General features: G+C 42.8%; 1 protein-coding gene across 22 annotated transcripts in view; it reads left to right on the top strand.

Annotated features, from left to right (window-relative positions):
- The window catches only part of LOC113841966 (uncharacterized), a 239,863-nt gene that overhangs the window by 52,434 nt on the left and 166,879 nt on the right, over window positions 1-20,550 (top strand). For 20 of the 22 annotated variants that reach the window (XM_072034008.1, XM_072033995.1, XM_072033994.1 and 17 more), the window contains 8 exons: window positions 2,284-2,449; window positions 13,172-13,385; window positions 15,437-15,685; window positions 16,896-17,035; window positions 17,118-17,240; window positions 19,139-19,249; window positions 19,387-19,425; window positions 19,524-19,577. In XM_072034008.1, coding sequence (XP_071890109.1) covers window positions 2,284-2,449; window positions 13,172-13,385; window positions 15,437-15,685; window positions 16,896-17,035; window positions 17,118-17,240; window positions 19,139-19,249; window positions 19,387-19,425; window positions 19,524-19,577 — 1,096 coding nt within the window. The remainder of the gene's footprint in view (window positions 1-2,283; window positions 2,450-13,171; window positions 13,386-15,436; window positions 15,686-16,895; window positions 17,036-17,117; window positions 17,241-19,138; window positions 19,250-19,386; window positions 19,426-19,523; window positions 19,578-20,550) is intronic. The other 2 variants (XM_072033989.1, XM_072033991.1) reach the window with 2 other exon arrangements.

Genomic DNA, 20,550 nt, shown 5'->3' with positions numbered 1-20,550 from the left:
TTTGCTGTGACAGCTATTTCATAGTTTGTATGTCAGTTTATTTATAACAAAACAATTTGTCCCTCTTAATGTTCCCTAGGGGAAAAGCTATTAGTTTTAGCTAGTTAATTGCTGGGAGTTTGAAAGCTCTGTCCTCATGGAATGATTCTTTCTGAAGTATTCTTCAGAAGGTAAAGTAGGCGAAGTGAGTCACAGTTTTTTTTTCTTTATTTTTTAAGCAAAAACCTGGAAGAAGATTTATTAGTATTTATTTATTTTTAATGCTCCTTTCATGATGAAGTTAATTGTTTGCTCTGAGTTCACATGAAGACCCTGTGTTGTTTAGAATCATTTGAGGCCAAATGCTAACTCATCTCTAAAATAAAAAAACTAAATCCAGAAGAATTAACTGAACTTCTTCTTGAGGAGACTGCTTTGTGTTATACTGCTTTCTTGGTTTAGGATGTTAATTAATGAGTTAGTTGGTTAGGGTTAGAATGAGTTATCCTCCAGATAATATTGATGGCTTTCCCTTCCGGGCAAATGGTGTTTGGGGTAATAACGCTTGAGTTAGGACATTTTGCACCCTACCTTTCTAGGGGGTTGCTCTTTTCCAAGAACAGTAGCAGGGAATTTTGCTGACTCTGCTCATCTGCCAAGCAATTCTTATGTGACCGTGGGCATTCTTTGGCTTGCAGAAAGAACTCAACGTTTTTGTCTTGGCATCTAAAAGTTCGACTTCACAACCACCGCCTTTTTAGGGGTGGAAGCGACTGGCTTTAAGGTTCTGGTACAGGTGCAAACAGCTGCTGGGTTTTAATTATGTTTTTTTCAAACTGTTCTGAATTATCTTTGTTAGCACTCCTTTCTACTTCTCCATTTAGGAAGGAGATCCAGAAAACTCATACTGCGTTCACACAGTCCATTGCAGTGCCCTACCTTTTGTTTGTAGAGTAGGTAGTGGTGGTAGTGTTTTTTGTGGTGCTGGTCTCTGTTGGGTGCCATGTTCTGGAGCAGGAGCACCACAATGATCTGCTGGCAAGAGTCCCTTTGGACAGCTGAGTTGGAATATTCAGTAAATCTCTGGCCCACCAATGCTATATATGTGTGTGTGTGTGTATACATATATATATATATATAATTTTTTTTGTTAAGCCTGAGTCCAATTGTAGATCAGACTTGCTTGAAGGCTGACAACTGTCTTTGCCCCCTTGAAGCTGACAGGCGTTAACAGAAAGAGGAATATGGGCTATTATGGGCAAAGGATACTTGTCCGAATAAAGACCTATTCTGATGTAAGACTTTTTTTCAGTGTTCTAATTGATTGACAGTTTGGATTAGAGAAAAGTCTGAGCATATGCCTTAGGGATCTGTCTTCCTCTATGCAGTCAGAGTGCTAAGCAGGCTGTTGTCAAGTATTTGACAAGTTTAGACCAGTTCTCCTCCTCAGTCTTCTGGAAGTTTGAGCTGGTGTCTTCCAGTGTGATCTAATGCACTTTTGTACTTCCTGATTGGCTGCAAGATAAGCTTTGATGTCACAGTTTTTCCAGGCAGACTTCATTTTCTTGCCATAGTGCTTTTATTAGTGCTATTCCCTATTTCACTTCTGGTTTGGGATATTTTTTTCCCTGTTTCCACTGAGATGAGGAAATCTTTCTGGTTTTGGTCTAGGCTTTTCTAAGTAACAGAAAAATGCCTTTGTGTGCCTTACAAAAGGGATCTCTATTCATGTCTGAAAAGACTGGAATGTTGGCACACCCAAACACCTCTGCTGTTGCTGCTGATGGCCACATGAAAGCCAGAGCTGCTTCTGAAGCTTATGCTGTATTACCTTGCCACACAAGTCTGCGGCCTCTCTGTTCTATCATAGCTGTTGGCAGCGTGTCCCATGTGTGTATGCATATGAGCACTCTTTCTATATTTTCGTGAGTTGTTCTTTTATATCCTTGCAAAGATGCATGTTCATCACAGAATCAGAGAACCAGTCCTGTTTAAAGGAAGCGTTGGAAAATAGCAATCTAAATCAGCTCTTCTATTTCAGGTCTTCTGGCTTAGTCGTTGTTCCCGTATGAACGGTGCGCTTATGTATGTCCTTTTCATTGCTGCTGTTAATAAAGATTTTCCGATTTAGAACATCAAGTATTTACCAGCATGTAGCAACTTGTGAGACAGCTTTATTTTTTTCTGGTTAGCAGGTTTCAATTCTAGGACTAATAACAGCTATAATGTCTTGAAAAAAATGGTCTGATTAATTTTTTTTTCTCTTTTTTTTTCCTCCCAACTTCTGTACTGTTGTGTGACCAGCTACAGAAATGTGAGCGGTGTGAAATGTGAAACTACGAGAAATGTGACCAGCTACAACTTCGGTACTGCCGCATCCAATGGTCTGTCCTCAGGAATGAGTAGTGGAGGCGGCAAAATGAGAAGGGAAAGAGGATTACACTATTTATCCAGATGTGTACAAGAAAAGGTAAGTGACTCTTAAATTAATTGCTGTGACTGAGATTGCTGAAGTCAGTAGCTAAGTGTGTCAGTTTTATTGCATCATAGTACATTATAATAATACCTCTTTAGTTTTGCAGGATGTTTTCCTGGGGGTTTCAGAGCAGGCTCAATGGCTCTAGGCACCTCCTTACCCACTTATTTACCCCTTCAGCGCCTTACTTTCCCCCTTTATTCCCTTAATCACGCTCCAGCCACCCCCGTACCCCCCTAGTTACCCCCTAAACCACTTAGTTACTGCCCTTAGTAACCCCCCGCAACTGCCTAGTTACCCCCCTAGTTACCCCCTCGGCCCCTCACTATCCCCCTTATCGCTTTACCCAGCCTTTTACCCCCTCTCTTTTTTTTTTTCCCCCCTAACTGCAGGAGGGATGATCAGCAGGATGCCTAGCTCATGATTGTCAGCTTGCTGAATATTATTTAACTGTAGGTCCTGGGGTTTTGGTCGGGTGGGAATTCTCTGATCGTACCCGATGTGAGCTGCAGAGTCAGTCTCCTCCAAAATACAGCAACAGCTTTAGGAGGCTCTTGCAAGAGGAGGTGCTGCTGCTTTTTAAAAACTATGAGTTAAAGCGTTTGTTCAGAATGTGGTAGACCCTACTTCAGCTTCCTGTTTTGCCTGGAGCGATCAACCTACATCTTCCACGTCCCAGGCAAGTATCCCAGTCGTCAAGCTGTGTGTTATCTTCAGTTCTCCTGGTTGAGGCCGTGTTACTATCCAGAAAAAGAACGCATGATTCACTGAGCCAGAAAGAGGATGGATAAGAAAATGTTGCCCTCCAAGAAAGGAGACGTGCAGGTTCTGGCCTTTGGTTTCAGAACTTTGTGCTCGTTTAATGTTAGATGTTGCTTACAGCAAGCATCCAAAGCCTCTCATTTCCTGCCCTTTTCTGCCCGTATGCCTGATGACTAAACTTTAGAGCCCCGCTTCGTTATGGTTTTGTTTGTTTGTTTTTAAATCGAGTGCCTTTTTTTAAACCGGGTGAAATAGGAGAGGTGAACAGACGCTGTCTGGAAGAGAGCACTCGTGACTTGCAGCTTGTGTAGTGTCCTAGGAGATGGAGATATGGATACAGATTGCCCCACCAGTGAAGGAACTAAGCTGTGGTATTTTCCCTTCAGGGCTACCATCCTGCCTTATAAAAAGGGCACCATCAGCAGCTGTGTTATTAAACTGACAACAAGTAACAGCGCTGCTAGGTACAGGTAGTATAGGCTCACCCACCCCGAAGGTTTCTGGGCTGGGAATGCTCAGAAACAAAAAGCTTTCTGCATTTCTGGGTTAGGCAGTCTGGGAGTAGAATTTAGGAGTCCTTCCTGTGGACAGCTTTCTTAATGGCTCTGTGCTGATTGCACTGACTTGAGATAATGCTGGGCTTGGCGTGCTACCCATTTCCTCAGCCATTTCATGCTGAAATATCCATCCTGCTTCTGTATGGTGTAAGGAGCCTGGGCACCTGGGTTGAAATTGCATCTGTGCCCTGAGAGCCGAGCACGTGAGGGCGAGGGAGCTGCTGTGTCCAACGCCGGGCTTTCATCTGCAGGATGTGGCCAGAAGTGCTCCGAAGTGCTGGGTTGCCCCAGCCATTTAGGTAGGCGTTACTCGTGTGGATGCATGATTGGGATGACTGTTCGCATTGTTCACTTATTAAGCAGCTTCCCTACAGGAGGAGAAGAGGCTAGCTTAACTTTGGGGGTTATTTTTTTTATTTGATTATTAATCATTCAAATGAAAATGTCAGAGAAGTTTGACTCTCTCGGGCTTTTAAACTCGTGCAGGCAGATTCAGGCATGAGAAATCACTACTTAGTTCTACCTGAAATGTTTCTTTAACCGTTCGTGTTAAGCTTCACATCAGAGCTTTTTCATATTGGCTGTCAGATTTGTAGATTGAAGCTTCTGCTGGCTTTTTTATTTTTCTTACACGTGCGTATGCCAGTGCACACTCGTAACGTAGATGTGCTCCGCTGGTATACAAGAGAACAATCCAAACATTTTCCTTGAAGAAACCAGCATAAGTTGCTACATGCTTTTAATTGGTCTTATGCTCCTGGTGTTACCAGCAAGCCACTCGTTGAATGTCCCGATCAGATAGCACCTCTGTCTGATGGGCGAGTTTTACAGAGCCATGTGAGACTGCAGAGCAGTTGCAGGATGAGGAATTTAAACTCTATGCAGCAATGCCTAAGTCATTACATTCTCACCTGCTTCTGTCTTGAAGGTGGGCCAGTTGTAAATGATTGTTTGATTTATGCCTGGGATTTTCTTGGCGTGCAGTGACTGCAGGCAGTGGGCAGAAGGAGTCTTGCAAGCTGCCGGGTTTATTTTGGGAGGAAATCTTGAAACTCATGCTGAAGAGTTCCTAGAATATCCTATTGAGTAATGTAAATTAGTTCATGTTAACCTGAAGCAGGGAAATAGTAATTTATAAAACTCTGAAATGTATTAAACAACATCCATAGGGAGCTAGCTATGCAAGTGTGACTTTATGGGTTTAATTCTTATCGACAGAATTACATCTTGAAATCTGCTGAGGTGATTGTGTTAATATTTATATGCATCTCCCTGCTCCTTCTGGTGTAGGAGTAAGTTAGCACTTGGAGCTAAGTATTTGTAGCTGTTAAGAGTTGCTTAAACTGTGTGTAAAGATTCTTTTAAATGAAGGGGCTGGTAACTGACTGCAGAGGTTTTGTCTCTGTCGCAGCAATATCAAATTGTATTGGCAGAACAGGTGTTGAAAGATACAGCTTGGCTTTTTACTGCCACCCAAAGCAAAAAACGTATCCTGGTGGGGAAGAACTTTCTAAACTGGGATACTGACGGTTTTCTCCCATTTAGGCTGGCAGTCCTGTCAGCGGTACCACAAACTGCAGAATGTGACTGCTATACCGTTTTATTCCTATTTTTGTTGCTGTCGTGACAGTGTTGGGGAAAAACAATAGCAGTGAGCGTTGTCTCAGGACAGAAGATTTTAAAGCGGATGAAATAAATGCCTGTGTGAGCTGGGACACCGCACGTTGCCTTCATCTGCTGGCGGCACATCACTTCCTCTGCGTTATTTATTCCTCCAGCCGGTAATTAGCGCTGGTTCTTGCTCCCCTGCTGTGGAGGAGCTGAGCTGCTGATTCAGAAGACTGCGAGGAGAGAGTGCAACATCTCTTTTTGCTTGCCGAAAAACAGTTTTTTAGTTTTTGTAAATGGCAAGGTTGCCCTCGAGATCGCAGCTAAGAGACTTTTCTCTGAGCTTGCTATTTCCAGACCACTTTTGAGCAAGTCGTCTCTTTTGTTAATGTGGTACAATTTTCCATTTTACTCTCGTTGAACTGCAAAACTGCAGAATTTTTTTGCCATCTTTTTGATGTTCTGTTTCGTCAATCCAATATTTATTGTGTAGCTATCGTACAACTAGGAAACGTTGGGTAGTCGTATTTATGCAGTCACGATAGAAGCCGGGAGATGTTCCCCAATGTACCTCTCGTGGTACATGCTGCTAAGAGAACATAACAAAAACTCCTCTGTGCTTTTTGTAGCATAAAATACGTGTCTGAAGCTCAAGAATTAGTGTCTGTAATATTTTTCTAATTAAGATTTTTTTTAGCAATTAGGCAAAACTTTTATTACTTTTTATCTGTTAAATAATTCAGCTCTTCAGTTTCATGACCAACGGCCCTACATTTGGGCACGTTTATTATTTTCCCTTGCACAGTTCCTTTGTGCTACTACATTCTGTATTTTTTTTACAGTGCTTCTTAAAAGCCTTGACCTGCTTTCTCCTTATGCCTAGGCCCTCCAGGTCTTACCTACCTTTTTAGTGAAGGTAGGATTTAAATACACTTCTATAAGCCAAAGAGATAGTAATTTTGCTAGCCACTTGAAGCTAGCGTTCTTCACAGCTGTTTGTCACCACGTCTGGAGGAAGGCTAGTACTCCTTCAGCTCTGTTAGGGACTGGGTGAGTACTCTCTGAACCCTTTCAAGCCAAGTCGGTTGGGTCATCTTAAAATTGAGCCAAGGTGAGTATGAACTGGCGTGTTTGACTTTGCCTGAAGCGTAAGTCGTTTTGCAACTTGCTGATACAGTGTTTGTCGTTGTGGTATTCTAGGTTGCTTTACAAAAATACTTATTAATTAAAAGAGCCTCTCAAGTCTATTTGCTTTTCTGTGTTGTTGTGGGCGAGGTTCCAGATACCTTCCCCTCTTTTGACAAGCAGAGATTTTAAGTATTTATTCTGCTCACTGTCTAGGAATTAGCACAGCACTAAAGTGGTTTTGTTAGGGCAGTAACACTGACGTTCTGGGGGGCAGTTTCCTTTGAGATTCTGTAACTTATAACTGCGCTTTGCATTTACTTACCGTGTCATTGTGTGTGTTTGGCTTGGTTGCGATCGCCAGCTGTTTTTTAAAGTAAGCATAAATTCATAATAAGCTTTACCTTTGCTGCAAAAAAAGTGCCTGCTCGTGTACGAGCAGCATGCACTAAGGTCCTACAGCTATGGTTTTACCACATGTGCTGGCTTTGCAAATACCTGTGCCAGCAGAAAATGTTCATTGTCCTTGCCAAGGTTGTTTATGACTGTCTCCACAGCTCTGCTGTTGGAAGGGGTTGTGCGAGTGTGTCCCGAAAGCTCGCTGACTTTGCTGTTAAGCTATAGCTGTGTTTTGAATCAAACTTTTCCTGAAGCAATTGGGTCTCAGGGCTCCTTCCTCTGTTAGAGGTGCAGGTCTGGTGATCTCCAAGACCAGCCAAAGATGCAAGCTGTTCAACTGTGCCAGATGCATGATAATTCCAACTCTGCAATTGTTTAGTATTTGTTATTAAACTTACCTTACAAAGCTGTGGATTATATAGAGATTTGCAGATGTCATAGCCTAGGGTCCCTAAAAAAAATCTCTGTGCAACAGCAATTCTTGGTTACCCATAAGAGAAAAGTATTTCGAGCCATGGCTTACGTTTGTGAGTTGCTCTGGGTTCTGTCAGCTGAGCTGTGGTGAAAGCACGTGGCCGGAAGGATGTTGCTGCCTCCGGTGACTGGAGGTTACGGCCCTGCAGCTGAGGTGAGCCTGCATCACCTTTGCAGCTTCAGAAGGTTAGCCCTGAATGTCAACAAATGTAACCCTAGCTGCTGCTGCAGCTAACGCAGCTGTGTCTGAGACTCAGCATTTTAGCTTCTCTTCCATCTTGTTAGGGAGTGCATGCAGCAGGGGCAAATGTAACACGCTTTAAAAAAACTCTCGTGCCCTAGTTAATTGCAGGGTCTGCTGATGCGGTTGCATTGTGTGGTGTAAGTTACACGCTAGGCAACGTCTGTGTGTGATGCTTTGAAAGTAGGAAAGGTTTAGTTTTGCTGAAACCTAATGGGAGCGTAGAAAATAGCTGAAGGTGACTCTTTGGTTACTTGGTTTTAGCTTGCATGTTTGAGATAGTTTATAAGAAAAAGTACTGAATGTACGACAGGCTTGACATAATAGCGTTTTGCAAACCCGCATAAGCTGTTGTCAGCTCTGTTTGTAGATCAGCATGGATAGGAAAGGTCGTTCAGAAGGAGCGTAAGAGTACTCTGACATCTTTTATATCCACCAGGGTTATTTAAAAAATGTAATTCCATTTCTCGTGTTACAAAATGGTGATTTACTCTGGAGTGCTACTGCGAAGTGCCAGGACTTACATTTTGTGTCAGGAAGTACTTCAGTTTGTGAGATGTGTTTCAGGTTACCTGTAACGTCTCTTCTGCACTAGAAAGCGTTGGGCACGGGGACGATGAGCATCAAGCAGTGAGCTGCCCTCGAGTGGCATTTAACCATCTTTTAGAAGCTGTTGTGGGACTTGGCCTGCCCCTGCTTGTGTTTGACCTGCAGAACGTGTCCTCCCGCCTGCGAGCTGTAGCTTGCGAGTGCTTTTAGGCAAAGTGGCACTGAAAATATTGTTTAATTCATTGCTGGGAGTCAAGCGTGTTGTTGGAGGTAGCGGATCTGTAGCATGTGGTGTGCCTTCGTATGCACAGATTGACTTAGAATAAGTGGGGGGAATAGGGAGTTTGCTGTTTCTTTTGGCAAATACGTTGGTTGGTGGTGAACTGCTGCAATGAATTGTGTTTTACTTAATGGAGAATACCTGGAAATAAGATAGGCAGTTTAGGCATCACGTTGTCGACTTAAATCCTAAATATAAAAGTATGTTACCATCCATCTTGCTAAATCTGGTAACTGCTAATGGCCCTGTAAAGACCATCTGGTGCTATGGGCAGTGTATTTCTTGATCATCTTAATTCTGAAAACTTTAAACTTCTTGTCTCCTGGGTTATGCCAGAGTCTGTTATCCTCATACCAGGTATTGTTGTAGTTGTCGTTGTGCTTGTTGAGTCAGAATAATTGGTTTAGACCGTGTGGTAAGGGAAAACCAAATCTGAACTGCATTTTGTTAGTGCGGTTCTATAGACTGGCTTTGAAACTTAGCTGCAGACACGCTGCATATGTGAAGCAGTCTTTCAGTAAAGAATAGTAACCGTACTTATGCGTCCCTTCTTGGGTTTAAGAACACACTCGCCTAAGACTGCTCCTGGGTCTTCAACGTTTGGTTTTGGTGCTGATAGGTGTCTATCTCAAGGTGTAGCACAAAACGTGCGCTCAGATCTACAGCACCACCACTGATCTCTGCTGAGGATTAGCGACAGCCTAAAGTAGTGCTTTTTACCAAGAAGGAAGGTGTCTTGTGCTTTGCACCCTCTCTTGAAATGTTGTCGGCTGAAGGTGTGGACCAAGCTTGAGATAAGGCCGTTCAGCGCCACAAGGATTTAACCTAGCGAGTTAGACACTGATTTAGCTGTCAGAGCATCTACTGGCCTTTTGCACTCGGGTGGAAATGGTAACAGTGGGCTGTGTCTTCATGGGAGAAATCATCAAGCAGCGCTGAAATGTAAAGCAGCAGCAGAATTTCCCTGGGAGGTTCCTTCTCAAGCTAGCTACGGTAAGGAAAAGGAGGCTCGCTTTGGCATGGGGAAGCATAATCCCTTCTTCACGATTTTTAGAAATAAATTTGAACTAGTCCAGTTGCTTTCAATGAAGTGGTTGGTTTTTCCACTGTCGCGTAATTAATGACATTCCTGTAACATACTGTTCATATTAAGTCGTAAGCTTTATTGTCTTTTTCTTCTAACTGAAAAACTCTGCTGTCCTGCATCCAAACCGAACCCACTCCCTAGACAGCAAGAGCTTGGTTAGCCCGCAGGCAGCCTGAGCCCGCGCTGCTGCACAAGAGAGGGGATCACGTCGGGGTTGGCACCAGCGCCTGTGTAAGCACACGGTGAGCTGGCCCCGGGGCTGCCCCCAAAATACATCACAGCCCACAGGTGAATGTTTGTCTGGGTCGGTTTGATACAACCCGCATGGTGTGCGCACACTCAATCAAAAGGAGGGAGAGGTCTCGTTTCTTCCTTCTCGTGTGCTGGCTGCTTGATCTTGCTCTCCCTCCTGGGCCGTTTGCGTTGCACCACGCCAGCTGAATTCATTAGTCCAGCAGGGAAACCCGTGCGTTTTGCCAGCTTAACGAATGCAGCCAGCAGGGAGGGCAGCCTGCTGTGCGCCAGAGCTGGCACAAGGTAACCGTGGGGGATGGAGAGAGCCTGGAAGCCCTTTTTGGTGGTGGGAAGCGCTTCCTCCGATCCGCTGCCGCTCGCTGAACTTCACCCTCAGGTGCAGGCTTTCTTTTTGAGGATTTACTGATTCGTATGCTTTAAGACCTGAGACTCCTGAAATTGGAGGAGAAAATGAAAATACAAGAATCAGAGTTCAGCTGGAGGTAAAAAGTTGATGCTGATAGAGGTGTGCATCTAATGAATTAGCTCTTTTATCGGGTTGTGCTTTTTGCATCTCTGAAGAATTTGTGTTAGTGTGTTGCCTTTCTGGATAATTGTTTTAGTCCGTCCTTTGTCAGAGAGTGGGATTTACTTAAGTCTCTCATACTGACATCAGCTCTGTTACAAAAATAGACGGTTTCCAGTAAGGCATCGTTGCCAAGTCTTCCTGCCAATACTTTTGCCCCCATTGCTGTGTGAGAGACCCCTGGCAAGCTGGGAGAACTGTCCTATTCCTTAAGTATTTTTTGCCAAGAAATAGCCCGCTTTTAAGTTCGGAAGTTAAACTGTAACATTATTTTTTCCCTTTATATAAACCGTTTAAAGAAATGGTGTTTCAAAGTAGTAAACTAGGACACCTGGTTGTTTACTGGTATTTCCCCCTCTGTATCTTTTGTTTCGGGATGCCTCTGAAGGCAGCTTGCCTCTGGTAACTGTAGCTACTGTTGCTTGGTGTGTGTAGACCTTGCCAGAGAGGTATGTAGCAGGGCTGCGGGCTCTTGGGATGCGCAGCATTTGAGGAGCTGCTGTAAATCCCTATTAGTAAGCTATTGGGCCTTTTCAGGGGGTATTTTTTGGTGTGCTGTGTTGTTCTCCTTTCCTGCTGCTATTTTAGGACGAGAATAGCGTGCGAGTGCGTTTCAGACGAGCAGGCAACTGTTGAGACTGACGGCAGCTCTCAGGCTGCTGAAATCAGTGGGCTAATGCTGAGTCTGCTGAAGGACGGGAGCACAGTCACCGGCTGAAGCGCTGCTCCATGCGGCTGGGGTGAAACTGCCTGTCCTGTGGCAATGGGGAGCCCCCAGAGCAGCTCCCTCCTCTGAAAGCAGGGGGCTTGTGCAGCAGCCTGTTGGGTGTTAAACCCTAGAGGGATTAATGATGGCAGTAGGGAACCTGGGATGTGGTGCTTTATTTCTGGGTCTGTAGCTGTGACGGGCAGGTGGGAGACACCATTGGGAAGTCCTCAATTTCTTGAACCTTGTCGTGAGTGGGCACGTGTGCAGGGTGTGTTTTACTTCTGGGGGGAGCGTTTGTTTCTTTTTTTGGCAATCTCGATGTTAGATGGCAGGCTCTGGCTCATTCACAGCGCCTGCCTTGTTCTTTTGCGGTCATTTAATCAACCTTTTTGCTGTGCAGCAGGAAATTGGAGGTATGTTTCAGCATATTTTACTTTTCCTTGCTTTGGCATTGACAAAGCTTCTTGTCTTACGCCATGCACGGGTCGGATGGAGCAGGCTGTCAGTACTTCCCACTTGTGGCTTCTGAAAGGGCTGGAGAAATTATTCGGGGTTCAGTTCTTTCTTCAAACGCCACTGATGCGGGGAGCAGCAGCCAGGCTGCCATATGCAAGAAAGGGTCAAAGCAGTCTGGCTTTAGGTTTGGATGGTAAAATGTCATCTTGGTTAATGATTCGTCTAGCTAGGCTCTGTAGTTACTCATTTAGGTTATTCAAGGTGACGGGGTGTTTGCTCTTCTGAGTGCCTGTGACTTGTTCCGTCTTGAGTCTCGGGCCGCTTTCTGTATGGGGAGGATTTGCACAGCAACAGAATCCTGCAGGCCTATTCTAATGTCTGTTTTTGCAAACTTGGACCCATGTGAGTTCCTGATAGGCTTCCATTCATCGGAGAGGAATATTGGCCCCAATAAAAGGGGAACGTGGAACTGAGGGGCAGGGGAGGAGGAAGGGGCTGCCTCCGCTGGTACCGCGTGTCGGACTGTGTGTCAGCTATGGCATTACGTGCGTTTAATGGTTTTTGTAGGGAAGCTGAGGCGTAGGATTTTTGGAGAAGAATAGCAACATCCAGAGCATTTTGTACCTGTGTGCGTTTTAAGGTCTTAACCGTGATGGCTGTGTTTATTTGGTGGTGTCCTGCGTGGTTTTAACTGTCCTTGGGTATTTATTCTGTCTTCGTGCAAGTACACGATGAAATTACAGATCACTAGGAAAAATGTCAAACCGTGAATTAAGATGTCTTTCTGGAGAAAGGCTTTGTGTTTTCGGTCTTCCTTTCTTCCTCTTCCCATGCCTCTCTCTTAACCCCAGATTCAGGGCTGTCTGGTTGTCTTATTTTCCGCAGTTTGCGTTATCATGTATGGAAAACCTAAATGATTCAGGCTTTTGTTTTGGCTTCTACGAAGCTAATTTGTTTTAAGAGTTGAATACAGCACAGTTCTTGTTTGAGAATGATTAGACTGTAACTTCTGCATGTTCAAACTACATTACCAGTTTTCGACGCCCAAATAGTAGTTTAGACTAGACAATCGTGTTGCCTGACACCAGAGAAGCAGGCGAGCAGGGCTGTTGGTGCAGACCCAGCCAGACCCGTGCGTTAGCAACTGATGAACAGATTTTTGCTCAACTTGATCACCTCCTGCCACTTGTCATTGCGTTGGGGTTGCTGAGTTAGCTTTCGTGTTTGCTCGCACCAGGGAGGCGAGCAGCCCGTCGTGTGGCTGTAGGCAGGTTTAGTTGGTTTTCACGTGAGAGCGCGAAGAGGAAGAGTCCTGGAACAAGTCTGTAGGTCAAGAGGTATTTAGGCACAGAGTTTCCTGATGCCCTTGCGAATTGACAACCTGCAGGTGAATTTTGGCAGAAGTTTCAAAATTTTGAACTTTGCCAAGGTCACTTGGAAGTGCAGAAACCGGTAAGTAGTCGTAAATCAATGTCAGCTGAATTTGAGGTGTACCAGAAGTATAGCGGTCCTATGCTAAGGATCAACCTTGTCGTCGTCTTCTGAGTATGTGCTATATAATATCTGTCTTCAGGGTCCGTGGAAAGTTGTATCCCAGCATATGCCGTTGACTGTGTTTCTGTAATTAAACGAGTGTTTTTTCTTTCAAGCAGGGAATAATTAGCAGAGTGACAGAAATGGTGAAAAGTATTGTACCGGCGTGGCTGCAGAAGTATTTCAATAAGCGTGAGAATGAGTGTGCAGCTGCAAATAAATCTGCAAACCAGGCGGCGACTCCAGTAAACCAGCATCATAATTACGCAGATGGAGGTACCCTAAATGATGGGAGATACATGCCTGAACGAGCGACACTTAATAGACAAGGTACGTGAAAAATCATTCGGAATTCTGTCCACCTGTATTTATTCACAGGTTTCTAGTTTTGAATCCGAATATCAAAAGGAAATTGGAAGGAGGGTTTTGACAGAATGAAAAAACAAACAAGAAAGTCGAAACAACTGTTTGTGAAACTGTCTTAGCTTTAAACTGTCCGCACAATTACGAAGCATACCTCTTATGCTCTTGGAAGGCATCAGTCAACTTTACGTACTCTATTAGCCAGGTGCTAAATGCTGGAAAGAACTCATTTGCAAGCGTGCTAGGTTGCATTTTCCATATTTTACAAGAAACGGAATGAAAATCTAATTGCGTAAGGCAATTAAAAATGAATTTGCTTTGCAGTCTTCAAAACAAAATAATAGATGCTAGAGTGGCACAGGAAAATTCCATCTCGAGTCCTGACTTTTTTTGTTTGGTTTTGTTTTGGGCTTTGATCAATTTAGTCAAGTTCCTTGTTAACTTAATGGAGAACTAGGGAACTTGTGCATGGATGTGGTTTATGACATTATTATCCTTAAAATATTCAATAACCTTAAGGTCTACGCAGGGGGAAGGGGTGTCTTTGAAAAGGTATTGGGAGCGCTGGCAACGAGGTTTGTAACCCCTTTACTGCATAAAAGATGAATTTGTCTTATATCCGATGCCTCTCACTGCTACTGTAGTCTTATTGTATAAATCCGCACATACTCTTACTGGAGTTTCTCTTAAATTAGCTGTTTTGGGGACCTCAGCTTTTAATAAGTAAAGAAGTTTGGTCTGAGTGTGCGTAGATAACCCTAGGTAAACTGGAAAGTCAGTTGCTTCTGTTGTTGGCAGAATCAAAAAATAATGCGGAAATAGCTTTGCCTCCAATCTCATCTAATTGTAAACAAGGAGATTGATTGCTTTCTGTGTAGCTGTAGCTTGGGAATAAGTTTGGAGAAAAGAATAGAGAAGGTCTTCATGACTGAGGAACACATGTTGGCTTTTCTATGTAACTGTGTGAAAGGAGCTTTCAGTAAGAACAGCTGCACTGCAAGCTTACTAACTCCAGGAGATCAGGAGCAGGTGGACATCCTAGAACCTTTTGTAGCTTATGTAGCTGTCTGTGGGTGTTACTTGCTCTGCTTAAGAATAAGATATTTTTTAAAAATTATTACTTCATTTTTAAACAAATGTGTTTCTTCAGCTCTGAGGTATCAATGTGCTGGAGCCTATATTCCTTGCTTAGGTGGCCTTCAGCCCGAATAACTTTGTGTATCTCAAACGGTACTGTTCTAAAAATCTGCTCATGGTTTGGAGAACTAATTAGTGGTACTGCAGTGGTTATGAAGATTGAACTAACTAGTTTAAGCTTGAGTGCGAGCATCAAGAGGATAGTGGCGCAAAGTCATTTTAATTGCCCAGATTCCCGGGGGAGACTGTAGGCTTTTATCAGGCCACTGGCATTGTTTGCAGACCCTTTGCTTCAAGAGGGAAAAATGCTCATCTGGTTACTTGGGTCAACGTACTTTTCCCTTGGGTCAAAATCCCAGTAGTTAACGGGTAGGAGGTAGTGTTTTGCCTCTAAGATGAGCTGATCTGGTAGAACTTGGGAAAAAAAGTACTGCAAGTGTTCATTTTCATGCTGTGTATTTAGATTAATGACCTTTGTTCCACCATTATATAAGCTGCAGTGTTATCTGTGCCTTAGCATGTAATCTCAAATTTTGTAAAGCTTCTTGCAAGCTGTACATGCGAGGAGGAGTATTTGTGTTTGACTTCGTGAAAGGCCAAGTCAGTGTTAGAGCATTTGAACACGGGGTCGGAATCTGGTGTTGTGAAACCTCACAGTTAACTTCTTCTGAATGCAACATTAATACTCAGTATTGCAAGCAGTGTTGTTGTTGTAGCCAGACAGTTAGATGAAACGGTATCTGGGTGAGGAAGAAGTTAAATTTGGCTTCTCTGTTTTTGCGCTTAGAACTTGGCAATAGCATGGCTGTTGATAGGAAACAGGTTTTGGCTTCTGTGAGCTTGTCTATAGCAAAGCTAATTATCTCCCTGTTCTTGTCTAGAACCATCCACAAGTAGCTCAGCACTGAACTACCCAGTTGCCTTAACAAGGCCCGCTCTTCATCGGAGCCATTTGAATTATACCATGTCGGATTCTTCTGTCCCACCTTCTCAGCCCACGACATCTTCAATATTTGGCATTGGCAGTCCTGGACTCTCTTTCATAAAAGAAATCAAAGATTCTACCTCTCAACAAGACAATGACAACATGTCAAGAACCGGTGGCTTCTCCTCTAGAGCATCTGACAAAGGTGATTTTTCTGTTCTCTGTTTAGTTGACTTTTTTTTAAGGTGAAGTCCTTTGCGTTCTTTAATATTGCACATCACCTTAGTAAACAAAATAGGAGAATGTCAGCTTTGGATGCAAGAATTAAATTTGTTTTAGTGTTTTAGAAGCGTATAATCCTATCACCTTTTGAATAGAAGCCTGCTTTGGAATAGGTTTGTGATACCCTGCTGTTACAAAGAGTCGATGCTGAAATACACACTTTCAGCTAGGTTATATGTAAATTTTGAACTGGGATGGTAGGAAATCAGGCTGACTTGCTGTAGCTTGACAACTAGGCTGATTGTCTAGAAGGAAGAGTGACTCAGAATATCTAACAGACAAGACATCTGGTTAAATGTGAATAAGTGTAGGTGACAAATAGAATCACAAGATGTTTTCCTGTGTTTTAGCAGGAGAAGATAAGGAAAGTACTCTGACATAACACGTTGCGGGCTGTTTTTTTGACCTTTCTTGGTAGAAGGCTTCAGCTGTCAATACTTTCATGTCTTTTGCCAAATTCCTTAAGGAAGGCACACCATTTTAAAATAAGAAATAAGCATTGTGTCGATGTAGATTGGTACCTAGGTCTTCTCATTGAAAGGGCAAACAGCAGGTTTGCAGCTTTTTCTAGTCCCCCAGATAGACAGGGACTGAAGTGTCCTCAGCAGGTTTTTCAGAGAACTTGTGTATGGTTGAGAGTAGAGTTGCTGGGCTTTAGCAGTGTAACCTGAGTGCACTACAACTTTCTGGTGTGTCGTCGTAAAACATATGTGGGAAGAAGATCGTTAACTCTTAGAGCAGCCTTCTAGGAATCTTCCAGGTGTAAAACCTGTGCAATTACGATCTGTGCTGGCCTCCAGCCTTTCACCAACATAGAAAAAAGCTTTGTCTGTACAAATGCACTGATGTTTATGCAGTTCTCTTTGCTTTTAGCACAAAAGGAAAAAAAAATCTTCTGCACTGGAAGCACAGTATTAACTTGTTAAGATTGCTGAAAACTACTTGCAGCTCAGTGAACAGTTTTCAAGTTTGTAGCTGTTACTTGATTTTCAGTCTGTACACGAAGCTGTTTAAAGAAGCTGAAGCCACGTTTATTTTTCCGTGTTGAAGAACTTGAATTAGTGTGGTCTTTACTGTTAAAGTTCTGTATGTACTAGAGACGTTTACATTTAACATATATGTCACTTTGGCAGATGTTGGAGTTTTAAAAAATACTTCTTCATCACTGCTCTGGACCACAGAAGCTGATAGAACTCATTCCCTCTCGCAGCATTCTGCAGCTAGCTCTAAGAAACCTGCATTCAGTTTATCTGCTTTTGGAGGAATTTGTGCTGTAAGTACTGCACAGTCTTTCTTTCAATCACTTTGAATGTGTAGCTGGTTTTCTGTCCACTTAACGTACTGTGTTTCTGTAGGCACGCGGAAGCACATCTGACTGTAAGAAAAACCAGCCTGGGTATTCTCCATTTTACCCTGGAAAGACTGTCTATGGTGGTGCAGCTGTAATACCAAAGCCGTCGATGATAGAACCTTATCAGGTATGAGAAAAGTAGGGTAATGGGAAATAGTGATGGAAATAAAAAAGCAGCACTGCCAAAGAAGCTTTGAGCAGGGAGCTGAATATGTGGTACCAGTTGCTCTTCTGCCCTCTTGGTCTACAAAAATAGAAGAGATTGATTTCGGGTTAAGTTCTTTTTTTAGCAGTTTTTACCACAGGTAATACTTGCCAGAAAGAGCAAGAATGACAGTTTAGGCTAGTTGTTGGTAGTTGGGGTTTCCTCTGTTGTTACTTCTTTCAAGAAGTTCCATTTGAGTGCCATTGTCTGCCTCTGACTACATTGCATGGTGTTATTTTAATGTAAATAAAAACAATGGCAGCATAACTTTGAAAAGTTGTGTTTATAGTAGCAAAAGCTACAGTAGTCAAACCTGGCCAATGTTTATCTGTGGATCTTTTTTTGCAAGCATGCCTGCACTCATGCTATGGATCTGTTGTATAAAACTGCGCTCTTTAAAAATATCTAAAATTAACTTTGCTGATCCTTTGCTCTTCTGTTACGTAGAGGCATGCAGGCCTAAATGCAGTCCCAAGATAAGCAGTAACATGCTTTCTATTTTGAATGATTCATATAGTTCTTGAAGAGAGGTATTTGCCCCCAAGAGTTCTTGGAAATAGCAAATAAAAACTGCTGACAACTCTGATTAGCTAGAGCTGAATCGAAAAGGAAAGTCAAATCAGGTTTGGTAGGAATGCATTTAAATCAATTTGACTTTTATCAGTAAATCAAAAGGAATTTTAAGGAAATGAAAACATGGGTTTGCTGGATCTGTTCTGACAGTCCAGCTCTGCAATGGAACAAGGGCAGTAGCTCACTTAGGGGAAACCTTGAAAACTTGTGGTTCAAAGCTGGGAACCCTCTTTGGTCAGCTATTTTTGTTTTCTAACAATAGTAGTGGATTATGGTAACAAGAGGAACCAAAATACTAGGCTTTTAAAGGAGAGAGAAGCTTGCTTATTGCTGCTTGCTGTGGCTTACAGCGATGTACTAGAGAGTCCAGCGAAGGGCCACCAAGACGATCAAGGGTCTGGGAGCACCTCTCCTCTGAGGAGAGGCCGAGACTGCTGGGACTGTTCAGCATGGAGGAGAGGAGGTTCGGGGGGGGGGGGATCTTATTGATGTACGTAAATACCTGAAGGGATGGTGCAAAGAGAGCCATTCTGTTTTCAGCGGTGCCCAGTGCCAGGTCAGGAGGCAACAGGCACAAACAAAATGAGGTTCTGTCTGAACATCAGGAAATGCTTTTCTACTGTGCAGGTGATGGAGCCCTGGCACAGGTTGCCCGGAGGGAAGTTTTTGCATATTTGAAGCTGGGTGGTGCAAATAAACAGTTCACTTTTTCAGTGTAATATTTAGATCTGTTACAGTTGAAATCGGATCTTTATCTTTTAAAACAAAGATTTGCAGCCAACTTTAATCTTGGGGGAAGGGAGGAAGCAAGAGAGAAGTAAAACTAGTTCCTGGTTATGATTGTATACACTGATTTTAAGATGGTACACCTACACCATCGTGAAACTCTGAGGTGTGTGTTGTTAGCGAAAGCACTTTCTGTACCACAAGCCTTTTCTTGAGTTCTGTTTCCCTGATTACTGCTTTGGAGGCCTTAGCAGTCCTAGCATCATCCGTCTTGACCTTTTACAAGTATGGATTTCTTTTATTACTCGCGCAACAAGCACGAGCAAGATGCACTGAGGCCCAAGGTAAACTTCGTTGTACTCGGCATGTACTCTTCTTTACGGCTTGAACTCCCAGTGACTGCATTTTTCTCTGTCATCAGAATATATTGGTTATATCATCAGTGTAGCCTTGGAACATAAAATACATGCCTCCTTAACTCGGAATTGACCATTGTAACACTTAAAATGCTAATTTTCCAGGTACAAATGAGAAGGAGAGTTAGGCAAGAAAAAGTGCAGTCCCACGCTACCTTAAGTACCGCAACACGGTGCGTCTTGGAGGCACTGGAGGAGCTGTCAAGCCCTTTGATGGTAAATAGCACTTCTTTTAATCCGTTTTTGCTTCACGTGGTTCTAAAACTTAGTAAATGTGCCATCAAAGGAGAAAGATAAAACTGTTCTTCCTTATGTTGTGTCAAGTTTAATTTATTGCACTATTTTTTCAACAGGATGCTAAAAAAATGCCACCTCTTTTGCCGCTGAGTTCTGTAAGTTGACCATGAACCCCCATGTTTTTGTTGCAGGGAACCCTCTCTCAGGAAAAAAGAAAAGCCCTCTAACATTTAGGCTTTATTTTTTCCCTTAGCCTCCAGACATAGATGAACTGAATATTCCTGACCTTCAGCCCAAACGAAGAAAGGTAAGAACCAATAATGTCTTAAGATGAGGTAGATAACTTTTCTAATGCTTTATCACTATTAGAAAAAAATTCTCAAACCTCAATGACAGCATAAGCATCTAATCAAGTTAATATTGGCATCTATCTACAAGAGATGAAGGGCTGTAAAGATTACTCATGTTAAGATTTGTTATCTTTGTAAGTTGAGAGCAACGACTCTAGAACACACAAAGTAGTTTTATCTTGTCCCCCAGTTTGGGGTGAAGCTGCATATTAAATTCCTGTTGAGGAAATTTTTTCTCTTGAAGAAACGATCACAAACAGAAAAATACTGCTTGACTGGTCATATAGACTTTGTACGGACTTGGGTGTTCATTTAGGCACAGCAAACTATTTTTCTGCTTTTTATCACCATTCAAGGTAAAACCAAGGAAAATTGTTAATTTCTGACACTATAAATCTTATGCTCCTGAATTCCTATTTGGAGGTAGCACAGAATTGGTGATAGTGCTGTGGTAAAGCATGATTTCCTTTCATTTTGTTTAAAAAATGAAAACCGGTCATCTTTTTTTGGTGACTTTAATTAGGGGTGTCATTGGGTTTATTAAATTGCAAAACCCTGAAAGGACCGCTTTAAGATGAGGTGACTGAAGGAAAGAACAGGATGTGCACACTCTTCATCTTCTGTTCTAATGAGAAAAGGGACAATGTCTGAAGAAGTTTCTGTGCTAATTCCTTGATTGGATGTGTAATTAAGTTTACAATCACTTGAGAGTTTGCAAACATGTCAGCTTTCCTGTGCCATCTTTTCACCATATGCCAAATGACAAAGGCATTGAGAAGTGAAGTCTATCATAAATATTATCCAAATAACTAAAAACAAATCTGGTGTGAACTCTCAGTTCTACTATAGAAATACACCTGTGATAAGGCATTAAGAAAGATCTGCCAGATTTGCAACAGAAAGCCTGAAGTTGTCAGCCACTAAATGAAT

The sequence above is a fragment of the Anas platyrhynchos genome, chromosome 2, assembly GCF_047663525.1.
Source record: "Anas platyrhynchos isolate ZD024472 breed Pekin duck chromosome 2, IASCAAS_PekinDuck_T2T, whole genome shotgun sequence".
In the NCBI taxonomy this organism is placed as follows: Eukaryota; Metazoa; Chordata; class Aves; order Anseriformes; family Anatidae; genus Anas; species Anas platyrhynchos.
Note: the sequence above shows the minus strand (reverse complement) of the source record. Positions and strands in the feature narration are given on the sequence as shown.